The sequence below is a fragment of the Ictidomys tridecemlineatus genome, chromosome 7 (genome assembly GCF_052094955.1).
Source record: "Ictidomys tridecemlineatus isolate mIctTri1 chromosome 7, mIctTri1.hap1, whole genome shotgun sequence".
Classification (NCBI taxonomy): domain Eukaryota; kingdom Metazoa; phylum Chordata; class Mammalia; order Rodentia; family Sciuridae; genus Ictidomys; species Ictidomys tridecemlineatus.
The window spans coordinates 58588940-58601641 of NC_135483.1; the positions used below are offsets into that span (position 1 = coordinate 58588940).

At 43.0% G+C, this 12702-nt stretch overlaps 1 protein-coding gene across 1 annotated transcript; it reads left to right on the top strand.

Moving 5' to 3' along the window:
* Window positions 1-266: 266 nt before the first annotated feature.
* Window positions 267-3085, top strand: Msc (musculin). Its single transcript, XM_013363137.4, has 2 exons — window positions 267-1033; window positions 1935-3085. Exons 1-2 carry the CDS (start codon window positions 500-502, stop codon window positions 2019-2021), a joined length of 621 nt encoding a protein of 206 aa, XP_013218591.2. The 5' UTR covers window positions 267-499; the 3' UTR covers window positions 2022-3085.
* Window positions 3086-12702: the final 9617 nt, after the last annotated feature.

Here is a 12702-nt window from a genome sequence, read left to right on the forward strand (position 1 = left end):
TACTCCATAAAACACTTATTTCGCACAGACATCCTGAGGGTCAGTGGGGCCTCGGGCCCAAATTCTGACTTGGTAGAGACGTTGCCTTCCCCACCCCCACCATCCACTTCTCTGTGCGAGGAAAAGTGATCCCCACCCCTTCCACGCCCCTGCCCCACCTCTTGCCCCCCTTTCCAAACTCCTCTTCTTTGTGGGGGTGGTGGTGGTTTGTCCCGAGGAGTACAGATAAATAGTCCTGTCAAAAGGCACAGCTAGTGGTTGTGCGTGCGGACCCTGGATCCCGACGTCAATTTCTGGGCTTCACCCTCCGGGGTCAGCGGCGGGGCGCGCTCACTTTCACCGCCCACTTCACTCACACGCCTCCGCGCCTCGGGGCCAGGTCTTCTGTCCTCCTTCGAGCTTTCCCTGGCCCGGTCTCTGCCAGGGAGCTGCAGGCGGAGACGGTGATACTGGCCAGGGCGGAGAAAGGCGAGCGCGCGTGGGCGCGGGGGAAGACGCTATGTCCACTGGCTCGGTGAGTGACCCCGAAGAGATGGAGCTGCGGGGGCTACAGCGGGGGTACCCGGTCCCCGCCTCCAAAAGGCCGCCTCTCCGTGGCGCCGAGCGCAGTTACGCCTCTCCCAGTGACAATTCGTCTGCCGAGGAGGAGGACCCCGACTGCGAGGAGGAGCAGTGCTCTCTGAGCTCAGCAAGCGACTCAGGAGGCTGCAAGAGAAAGAGGCCCCGGGTGGCTGGGAGTGGCGGCACAGGTGGCAGTGCAGGCGGCTGTGGCAAAAAGCCACTCCCGGCCAAGGGATCGGCCGCAGAGTGCAAGCAGTCGCAGCGGAACGCAGCCAACGCCCGAGAGCGCGCTCGGATGCGTGTGCTGAGCAAAGCCTTCTCCAGGCTGAAGACTAGCCTGCCCTGGGTACCCCCTGACACCAAGCTCTCCAAACTGGACACCCTGCGACTCGCTTCCAGTTACATCGCACACCTGCGGCAGTTGCTGCAGGAAGATCGCTATGAAAACGGCTACGTGCACCCGGTGAACCTGGTAGGGACGCCGCGCGCGAGTCCCGGGGCAAACTGCCCAGAGGTGTCCAGACTGGCTCTTGGGATAAGCCCCTAGACAGACCCAAAAGGGAGGTTTCCAGGATTGGTGGTGAGGAAGCCAGTTTAGTTTCTCCCAAATCAGGGGAGGAGAGGCCTGTCATCTTTCTGGAGAATTATCCAGTCTTCCGTGTTTGCATCATTCTGATCAGTTTATATGGTGTTTCGTCCAGTGACAAATAGTAGCTAGTATCCTACTTCCGGGGTAAATCTTAGTTTCAACGGAGTTTACTAGCTGACTGGCAAATCTCAATTGCCCGACTTTTTCCACTTTAGGTCCTGGCCGGTTTCAATTGGCAAACCCTACTTTTGTTTAAAAAGGAGGGAAGACCGATTTCTATAAAAGAACTTTTGGATTTTTAAAAATTGATGCGGAATAGCAGGGTTTCCCCGGACAGCATTGTCTGGAAAGTCCCTCTCTGATCTGCCAACTCTCCAAGCTTTGGAAAGATCGCATCCAAGCCTATTGAAGCCTCAGTTTCTAATTGGAGCAGATGGAGATGGGAGTGAGGGGTTGGAGTGGGGGGCGAAAAAAGAGAAAGATGAGGAATTAAAACTCAAAAGCCCAAAACTCATATGCGTTTTCCCGAATTATCGGGTGGGCATAGACCCGGAAGAAGCGTGAATGGATACTGTATGTCTTCTCCTAATCAGTGTCTAGTAAGATTAAAATCCAAGTTTAGGAACAAAACTCACAATTTTCCAGAACGCTGATAAAAACTCAACTACTGAAAGCCAGGGGTAACTGTAGTTCTCCTAGGAGAGTAGTTTCGGTTTAAGACTGCCGCTAGTCCTCAATATCAGATGCCTTTTTCTAATTTTAATTTTTTAAAAAAATTTTCCAGACGTGGCCATTCGTGGTCTCGGGACGACCTGACTCTGACACGAAAGAAGTTTCCGCAGCCAGCAGATTATGTGGAACCACTGCTTAGAGAGGACTGGAACTCACTTGATGGGATTATTTGTTAAACGCAAGTGTTTTGGAGCCGCGGAAAGACGGGAGAGAGTGAGAGGACACTAGAGAATGGGCACAAGGTCCCATAGGATTCTCCTGGACCTTTCCCCTTGCCTGGAACTGTGAACAGGGCAGGTGTCCTGCGACCACGTTTTGTAATCAGAAAGACCCTCGCTTCTTGTGGCGAGCACGGACCTTGATCCAGTCTGGGGCCTTAGCTCTCAAGACTCATCCACCGCTGAGCCCAGCATCAAATCGCTTAGGGGCTAGTTTCTGAGCTGAGCCGGATTCGTCATATATGTGATGGCAGAATTCTGCACAATCTGGGCCTTTCACTGTTAGACAACGGTTAGAGAGATCTCTTGATCCGCCTAAAAGTCCAGGCGTGGGATCCACGTCAAGGCATGTTTTTAAATTGCAAAGAAAAGAGAGTGGCATAGCTGGACCAGTTTTGTAACCCACCAGGCAGCGCCCTCAGAACAGGTGGGACTTGCCACTTCGCATAGGGCGAGATGGAGACGCATTTCGGAGACCAGCTCAGGCAGATTTTGCCAGGCACTTTCTGGGCTGTACAACTTCTTTGCTGAGGTCTGACTTCTTACTCCCCACAGACTGAGGTCTTCTTTCCAAGCCCCCTCCTCTTTCTAATTAATGTTCTGCTCACAGGCTCCCAGTCTAATGTGGAGCCTGGTGGTACCAACCTGGTTTGGGTTTCCTTTGGGCCGCTCCCTTCTCCCTGCTCCTGGAAGTTCCCTCATTCACTAGGCTGGACTTTCCCCTACAGGCTTCATCCCCACCCCCAACCTCTGGCCGCCCTTCCCCCATCACCACTTCTGGTACCCGAGTTCTTCCTGCAGCCCAAGTTCTTCCTTGCACGTAGGCGGGCTTCTGGACCTGTTTGGGACTCATTGACAATGGTTACCATGATTAGCGGTACTGCGCCGCTGCCATGAGGCTGCACTACCACAATAAATAACAGATGTAAATAAATTTATTTTTTTATGAATAATAAAAACATTGTGAAAATTGTGTGTCCCTAAGCGCGTCAGAATGTGGTCTTTGTTGCACATTACCTGAGAGGGTTTGGTCTGGAAGTTAACTTTAAAGGAGCTGGTCTCAGCTCTGGACAGGGTGCTGGGTCACTGTCACCATGATTGATAGTAATCAAGTTTTGGTCACATTTCTGAAATGTCTGTTTTAATATTATTAATCTGTATATTTCTGATTTTTCTTTCAAGTAATGATTCCTGGAAGGAAAGAAATGGAGACTTTAAAAAAGCCCGTGAGAGTCTTTTGAGGCCAGAGCTATCTTGAGAGGCATACATTCAGGAAGCTAATATAGGTGCACTTCTCTCTTACACATACACACTCTCTCTCTCTCACACACACACACCAAATGCCTTTAATAACCTAAATCTCACTCCAGCATATACAACTTCAAGTAGTTTAAGAATGCCTTAAATGCCCATCTACCTGAGTCACCCAGGTCTCAAGTCTAATTGGGAATTAGAATAAGAATACAATCTAAGAAGCCAATTTGTATTTCAGCAAAACTCCCCCCCCCCCCCAAACGTTTGGTCTCACACCACCTCATTCTCCATGTTATTTTCTTCCATTTTCACTGCAATAACTTGGAAAATTCATAATAGCAATTTAAAAAATGGTGATATTTTCAAAAGCAACATTTCTTTTGTAGAAGATTTTTTAAAGTGTGAAGGATAAACTACTGAACCATCCAATTTGGGGTTCTGCCTGTTTTTTTTTTTAAATAAAATAAAAGGCAGTTTTCTTGAACAGAGAGAAAACACAGCTGGACTTTAGTTAGGAGGTGAGAGAGAGGTGGGGAACATGACTTCCTGTTTTGAACTAAACCAAACTCAAACTCTGGAGAGCTGCCTGATGACACCATTTTTTCTTGAGCTTTTGTTCATACCCCTATCCCTCAGGGCCTCAGGGATCCAGGTTTGGGGATTCAGTCCTCAGGTGCCAGATACCTGGCTGGGGGATGGGGGTCACCTTGGACTCTCTGTGGTATCAGGGTCTTTCTAGCAAAAGGGAATGTGAAGTAACTAGTGTCAGGAGATGCCAGCATGGTCAAATACACTTCCATCAGTTCTGGGAAGCAGGCTTCTTGAGCTTGGAATGTCTGCTGGAAGCCAGATCTTAGTCAAGGTCATTTCTTAAGCAAGTTATGGGGGTGAAGGAGTTCAGTGTGTTGGATAAGGAGAACTTAGCTTGAAAAACTCAGCTCTGCCACCTCACTGGGTTAGTGACCAAGTGCAAGTTAGCTAACCCCTTCCAGCCTGTTTCCTCATCTACAGTGATAACCCCACCTAGGAGGATGGCCTGGGGCATACAAACCATCCTGTATTTAAAAAGCAAACCTTCTAATAGGCAGTGAACTGGCTACTACAGGAAACAGAGAGAAACAGGTAAAGGGGACCAATTTCAGACTAGCCTTAAAGACTGGGTCCAAAGCCGGGTTTGGGTTTCCTTTGGGCTGCTCCCTATAATCTAAGCTTCATGGGAAGCCCAGGCTGGAGAATATGAGGTTGAGGTCAGCTTGGGCAACAGAGGAGGACCCCATTTCAAAAAACCAAGCAAAACAAAACAAAACAAAAAAGGGCTGGGTCCTGTTTCCAGAAGTTGCAAAAAAAGAAATGCCCTAGGAAAGCACACAGAAAAAACCAGAATACCTATGTTTATAATGAATACAAATAAGAATGGACATTGAAATAAAAAAGTAAATATTGTGAATTTTCATAAGGAAATAAATAGTATTTAAAATATTTGTTTTTATCATTATATTCTCTCAGCGTACTTCAGGGACAAATGTACAGATTTCTGCACCTGCTCCCCTCCCATTTAGGAGGTGCAGTTTGCCAATTCACATGTACACAGAGGCTGGTGGTGTGCCAGCAAATTCATTTTTGTGATGACTTTATAATCCTAAAATTTATGGAGAATAAAAAATTTTTTCTCAAAGATTTCTGCCCCATTGTTTCTATAAAAAGTCTAATGCCAAGGATCATTTTTTATAAAAGAAGAAAAGGACAATTTCTAGTAAGTTGCAAGCAATGAATGTAAATTGGTTCAAGTTTCTGGACAAAGGTTGTTAACTAAGAGAGCCTTGGGCATCTTAAAGCAGCCCTTTCTATATCTACCATTGTGCTCAGAGTGGCAGAAAGACATCCCAGAGTCCTCCTCACTTTTTTTAGAGATTTAGGTTGGACAAATGAGAGTGGAGGCTGGGATCTGGATGGAGGTGGGGTGGGGAGAAAGGAAAAGTAAGTACAGGCTTAAGGTTTCATCAATTCAATTATACTGCCCTAAGAGAAAATGTGCTGGGAAAAAAAGCCTTAAATGTAAAAAGCAGTGAATAACAAAAAAAAAAAAAAAAAAAAAGAGTAAATTGAAAAAATCCTCTGCAGGGGGCTTTTTGAAGGACCAAAGCATCATTATTAGTGATACTGACTCAACCAAAGAGAACAAAAAATCCCCTTCCACAGACTCTTCCTAAGATGAATATTTTAAAAGAAATGCTTTCGGCACTGTAATTTTGAAACATTTAGGCGTTTCTCTTGGTTGTAGATGTTGAATTGATTTTGTGTGTATTCATCTGCACTGGGCTTCAAGTTCAATTTCACTTTAGTCTGGTGGCTGCTTCCACAGATAGCAACAATAAGGCTTATAGTTTACAAAGCGATTTTTATGGGCAGCCTCCCCCCAACTCCAACAAATGCTGAAAAGTTTTAAAGAAAAATTTTCTCTGCCCATAAAAAAGAATGCTTCCTAATTTAACAGACAGATAATTTTGTTTGATATTTCTGGAAAACATTAAAAATTCCAATAGCTCAAAAAGTCATTTTAGTCCCAGTTGGAAGGACACAATTGGGTAAATTCACAACTGATTTCTCATTATCAAGAATCTAACTAGTGGGAAAAATCACTAGGAGTCACCAGATTGACTCCCTTTGTAACTAAGCACCTGGCTGCTCCTCCTTTAGGTGGGAATTTCTGCATATCCCCCCACCCACTGGAAGGCCAGGGGGCTTGGATCTTTCCACCACTTATCTTTCTTTATTTTATTTGCTTTTTGAATTATTTTCTTCTTTATGCCCCAACAGTAAAAACTGACCCAAAGAAATACTTTGAAATCATGATTCTAAGAAAGTAGAATAATATTAACATAAGTAGCAATTATCTCAGGGGATCTCAGCCTTCTCCCTGTTGGTTCTGCTGTCACAGAGATGGTTAAGGATCACTTTTGTGTTCCTTCATTGCTCGTGATAAGAAAGATCCAGGAGCAATTAAGAGTAGGGGTTTTCATTTGGTAAAAATATGGTATTCGTATCAACTACAACTAATTGTTAACCCTTGAAGGTGAGAGAGGAGAGGAACAAGGAACAACAGGCTTTTACTGTTTACTTGTGTTTGCTTATTTAAAAAGTTTTTTGTTTTTTTATTTTATTTTATTTTATTTTAAATTTAGATACAGGGTCTCACTGAGTTGCTTAGGGCCTCCCTAAATTGCTGAGTCTGGCTTTGAACTCTCCATCTTCCTGCATCAGCCTCCCAAGCCACTGGAATGAAAGGCATGTGCCATTCCTGGGTTTCTTAAAAATCCATTTTTAAGAAAAGTTGCCATGCCAGATGTAGCTGGTTCCAGTCTCGTCCCCTAATTCCTGACTCTGCATCTTCATGAATCTTGACTCTGCTCAGAACCTCTCCTGCCTCCTAACTGGAGAGGACATTAATTATGATTGAGCATTTGGACAAAGCTAACGTTTAAAAACCCAAGTCTCAATTTTCTCTTCTCCTTTGATATAATAGTTTGTGTGTCCTTGACTCTCATCTACAAATTTGTCCTTCCATTTCCTTTACCCACTTTTATCACCTAGCTCTTTTATGCCACATCTAATTTTCTTATTTTGGTCTTTATTTTTACCATGAAGGACAAATTTTCATTTAATTTCCTCATAAAGATAAAGACCATATTAATACACATCATAAATTATGCATGAGATTAAAATCAGACTCATTTTAGAGTGCAAGATAGACTGATGGATTTTGGCATTACAGAGTATAAAACATTCATTGATTTCAGATTTCATGTAGCAGCCAACTTTTAAGAAGTTATACTTGTAGAGTTTGTATAGTATCAAAGAATATTCACAATAAACTGAATTAGACATTAAAATACTTCTAACCTTGAAAACTACATATCTGTGTGAGGCTGTTTTTTTAACCAAAATAACATATCACAGTAGAATCAAGAATTAAGTAGAAAACATGTATAAGAATCCAGCTCTTAGGGCTGAGGTTGGGCACAGTGATGGAATGCTTGCCTAGCATGTGTGAGGCACAGGGTTCAATGCTCAGCACTGAATATAAATAAATAAAATAAAGGTTCATTTACAACTAAAAAATATTAAAAAAAGAAGAATCCAGCTCTCTCTAAGTCAGATGTTAAAGAGATTTTCAAAGAATATAAAACTATACCACTTTTTATTAAAATGTTTTGGAAAAAATATTTTTCATTTAAGATATTATTTGCATTAACATGTAATTAGTTTATTACTACTTTTAAATGGATAAAAATAACTATTTTGCTTAGTTTTAATTTCTAATTCAGTGGATATCAAAAGATACAAGCCAGCTACATAAACAAAAGCTTTTTGAGTGTTTATTGATTTTTAAAAGTCTAAAGAGATCAAAGACCAAGAGAGTTTGAGAATCACTTGTTTAGATAATTCCTGAAGCCTTTTCATGGATAAGAATCTGGGTTTTCTTGGTTTTGTGGTGATCTCAGGAGGATAGAAGCCCGAAGATCACACCTAGGTTGGATATGGCAGCAAACATTTCATCATAAAGTCTGGTAGAGAGCTCTGGAGTTCTTGGGGGTAGGAACAGATTGTTTCCATGCAACAGCTCTATGGTCAGGCCAGGAAGGTCCACAGGGCCAAAGTCTGTGCCGGTTTCAGATGCTGTACTTTGAAGGATTTCTATACCATTTCTTACACCTGACACCCACCTCTCCTACCTTTTATTTAGGTTCTTGAATTTTGAGCCTTTGCAGCCTCATGACAGGACCTGGCTTTCAAATGAAAGGGAAAGTGATACCCCAAACTCTGAATTGTAAATTCCATTCCTTTTGCCCATATATGTATGCCCATTTTCTGAATGCTATGTAAGAATAGTAACAACCTATTGTCTTAATACATGTATATAAGAAAACATAGAAATCATTTCCACTGATCTTCGATGAAACCTTTTTTTGGGGGGGTGGGGCAGGGATTGAATTCAGGGGCATTCGACCACTAATCCACATCTCCAGCCCTACTTTGTATTTTATTTAGAGACAGGGTCTCACTGATTTGCTTAGTACCTCACTTTTGCTGAGGCTGACTTTGAACTCCTGATCTTCCTGCCTCAGTCCCCCTAAGGGGTGGGATTATAGGCGTGTGCAACTGAGCCTGGATCAATGAAACCCCTTTTCTCTGTAGCTCTGCCAAGTAGTTGACCATCACTGAAGTGACTGAATGCCTTGACGTGACATTGGAGTACAAAATAAACGAAAAGAAACAAATGGCAATAAAAAGATAAAAATATAAAAATGATTTTATAAAACTCCAGAGAATTCTTGCATGCCTCGGAATCAAGCCTCTTCAAATTCAAAGAAAGGATGCCACAAGATAACAGGTTCAGGGACATGAAGTCAAAGGGATTCTGATGATCCCTAAGGTAACTATGCAACAATTAGGAAACAGAAATGTGCAAAAATATCAGGGACCCCTCAGGCTAAATCTAATTAAGGGACATTTAAATTACAAATGGCAATGCTCTAAGGGTGATAGCTAAAGCCTGGGGAGCCTAGGAGGACAAAATTGGGAAACTACAGAGAAGGGCAGAGAGCTGTAAGGGAAGGGAAAGACCATAGTTATAACACACACTAGATCTGGGCATAGCCAGATGTGTTTGGCTTAGACAGAGGCCAAATCATAGCCTCCTAAAAGAACATCTTAGGAATCCACTGGTTATTTACATCATACTCCAAACTCTCTAGTAACTCCAACATTTATGTGCCCTAATCATAGATTTTCCCTCATATTATAGTGATGGAATAAAAAGAGCTATTCACCTTCTATGAGACAGTTTTCCTTTGGCTAACATTTTTTTTTTTTTGGAGTCTTGGAGTGGACTGGAGGTGGTCCTATTAAACTATGAACCATTTGGTTATCAAAAATGATCGCCCATGAACTAGGCCTCCAGTTTCAGTCCTTTTATATAGGGCTGGTCCTGGTGGCAAGAGTGAATCTGCCAGTTCTGAGCCTGGCAGACTCACTGCTTCTGGTTTTACTGATTTGAGACCCTGAACTTCCACATTAGAAGCCTATTCATGTTCCTGGGGAGACCACATGCAGAATTCACAGGAGACGGGAGTCCAGAGATTGCACACAAGAAAAGTGAGGGGCTCAGCTGACAGCGAGGACTGAGGCCCAGACACTTGATCCCAGTGGTTCTCGCTCTAACCCAGTGTGGAGTCTTCTAGTGGAGGCTGAAGGAGCCACCGAGTACAGATAAAGAGGGGACCTGTCGCCCCGAGGCCATCCTAAATCCTGACCCACAGAATTGCACGAGATGATAATATAGTTATTAATTTAAGCAACTAAATTTGGCTAAATCTCTTACTCAGCAATAAGTAGCCCAAACAGATTGTTAGTAAATTTTCACATCAACCATTTATCCAAAAATAAATAGATAGCATTTTGATCATCAGCTATGAGTCAGGACCATTATGGATAGACCAAAATGAATGAGATGGTTGCTTCATCTCAAAGAATCCTAAAAGCGAAAGAGAAGAAAATGAACCAATAATTGAAGCACAGTGTGTTAAGCGCTGTGAAAGGAGGTGGCACTCTGGGAGGAGAGGCACAAAACCAGGCTTTGGAGAACCCTGTAAGACTTCTCAGAACCCTGACATGTGAGTGGGGGCAGGGCAGGGAGCAGGGATGTGTACCAGAAAGACCTGTAAATGATGGGCAGCTTCCATTTCCAATCCAGTGACTGGGTTAAGTGTCCAGTGGTGGTTATGAGCATGGACTTCATAGGTGACTCAAATTCACTCAGGCTTGATTTTCTCATTTGTAGGATGATGATATAATGGAAACTACCATGGGGTTATTAGAATATTAGATGCAATAGCAAATGTAAAACCATTACCATGGTGCGTGCACATAGTAGGTGCTCAGCAAATGTTAGTCTATTATTATGGCCATATCATCATCATCACTATCTTAGGGATTACCTGTACATCCCTTGGCATGCTTTGAGCAAGTCCTGAGAACATGCCTCATTTTTCCTTGAATCTAAGACATCAGGATTTTCAACTGCAATTGTATTTCAGTTCTCCTCCGAAGAGGCTGACCTTTGATGAGTTTCAAAAATCTTTAAATATTGATTTATATGGCAAGCAACACATCTTGTTCATACTAGGGGTGAGAGAATAGACTGTTAATATAAATCTGTGTGGTCAGGAGAGATGAATAGAAAGAGGTACAGCTTAATTATAAGGCTACAGTAACAAACCAGGGTTAAAAATAACATCAACAAGATGCACTGATTCAGATGTACTCATAGGAGCTCTGCTGCTTTTCAACTCCTTCAAGATGCACCCTGAACCTCTGTCTGCTCCATCACTTAGAGCAATTACCCCTTGTTTGCTAGACAGAGAGCCTGAGACCAAGAGAGGGAAATATAAGACACTATGACCAGAACTGTTTACTAGCAAGTCCAGGATTAGAATTCACAGACTCTGAGTTTCCCCCTGGCACTCAGCCCACCCAATCTCAAGGACACCAGCAGATAAGAATTTGGCACCAGGACAGCTCTTTTCTGCAGCTGCTTCCATGCACACTGGCCAAGCCCCCAAGGCTGCCTCCTGTGGCTGGTGGAGGGTTTTGAAAATCTGACTTGGATGGCCTTGGACAAGCACTTCCTTTTCCAACTTTGCTTTCTCACCCCAAACCGTATGCTTGGGCTAGATGGTGCTTTAAGTCTCTTACAGTTCTAAAATGGCAGCTGTTGTTTTTACAGGGCTTCTGAATGATATCAGTTGTGTCTCCTGCAATTGACTGTACAACTCAGGGAAGCTAGAAGCCTGAAAGGACTGTTTGGTGCTGATAGAACAGAATTCCTGAGACTGCACAATGTATACAGGACAGAGGCTTATTTCTTATAGTCCTGGAAGCTGGGAAATCCAAAGTCAAGGGGCCAGCACCTGGCAAGGGCCGACTTGCTGCATCATCCCATGTAAGGAGGCGAAACACCGTGAAAAAGCATATGGGAGTGATCCAATATGGAGCCTCAACCCTTTTATAATCAGCATTAACCTGTTTGTTAGGACAGAGCCCTCGTGACCTGAACACCTCTCTTGTGGGCCCCATCTCCCAGTCCTGGTTATCTTTATATTGCTGGTTATCTTTCCAACATGTGCATTTTGGGCTTCGAAATTGGAAAAGACAAAATAATAATCAAACCACAACCCGACAAAGCCAAACTTCACTTAAATGTTTTGGGTGAGATTCAAATCCCTTGCACGCCCTTCAACTGGTCCTGCAGGAGATCTGTGACATTTCTATTCAGTTTTATTATTGTTCATAAACTTTACCACAGACTCTTCATTTCTGGTGCAAAGGTACATTTCTTACAAAGGTACAAATGAGCCTCTTCAGGACATGAAGCTCAGAAATCACGGTATAGAAGGCTATCTCATCCTAAAGACAGACTTCATTAGTGTTAAAAAAAAATCATGACATACATTTCTCAGACCTTTTAATAAACATTTTATGATCCTGTTTGATTTTCCCCAAAGTAAAAGTTGTGGCAGAAAAACAACAGATCCAAATGAAAGTACTCCTAGCCAAAAATATGGTATGTAAATAACTACTGGCTTTCTCTAAACTCCTGGAAGCCCATGACATGCTGAAATGTTGACTTTTGCTTCACCAACGTAGGAGATTTTCCCCCTTATAAAGTAGCACATTTCTAGTTGCTTTCCTGTGTTACCTTCCACTTTTCTGAACAATTTCCCAAACCATACTGTTGGTATTCCTGGGGTCCCACCTCAGCCGCCTTCTTCTCTCCAGATGTGATCCCCTGTGCGTGAGCTCTTAGGAAGATGTGATGTGACTTGTGATGTGCAGAAAGATTGAGTGGGGCATGGATCATACACTGCAGGCCAGAGAAGCAAAGGATCTAGATTGGGACAATGGGATGGAACCCAAGGGATGAAGTCAGGAGGCATTCGACTGCTACAATGAATCCGACTGAGTGGTTTTATATTAGTAATTGTGGTGATGAAATTATTGACTGGATGTGGGTGATGAAAGACAGGAAAAAAGTAACGATGACTCTGAGGTTTCTAACTTGGGCCAGACAGTGAACAGTAAAGCCACCGTGAGTCATTGCCTGTCATTCAGGTTTAAAAGGGCAAGTTTTACAGAATTTAGAAATCATATCATTCACTCAGGCACTCTACTCTTTGTTGACCTAAAAAGACTGCTATCGAATTCGGGGTTTAGATTCATTGGAAGGGGGTGTACTAACAACCAAAAACTTAGAAACACAAAGCTTGGAAACAAAATCCTTGGCCTCAG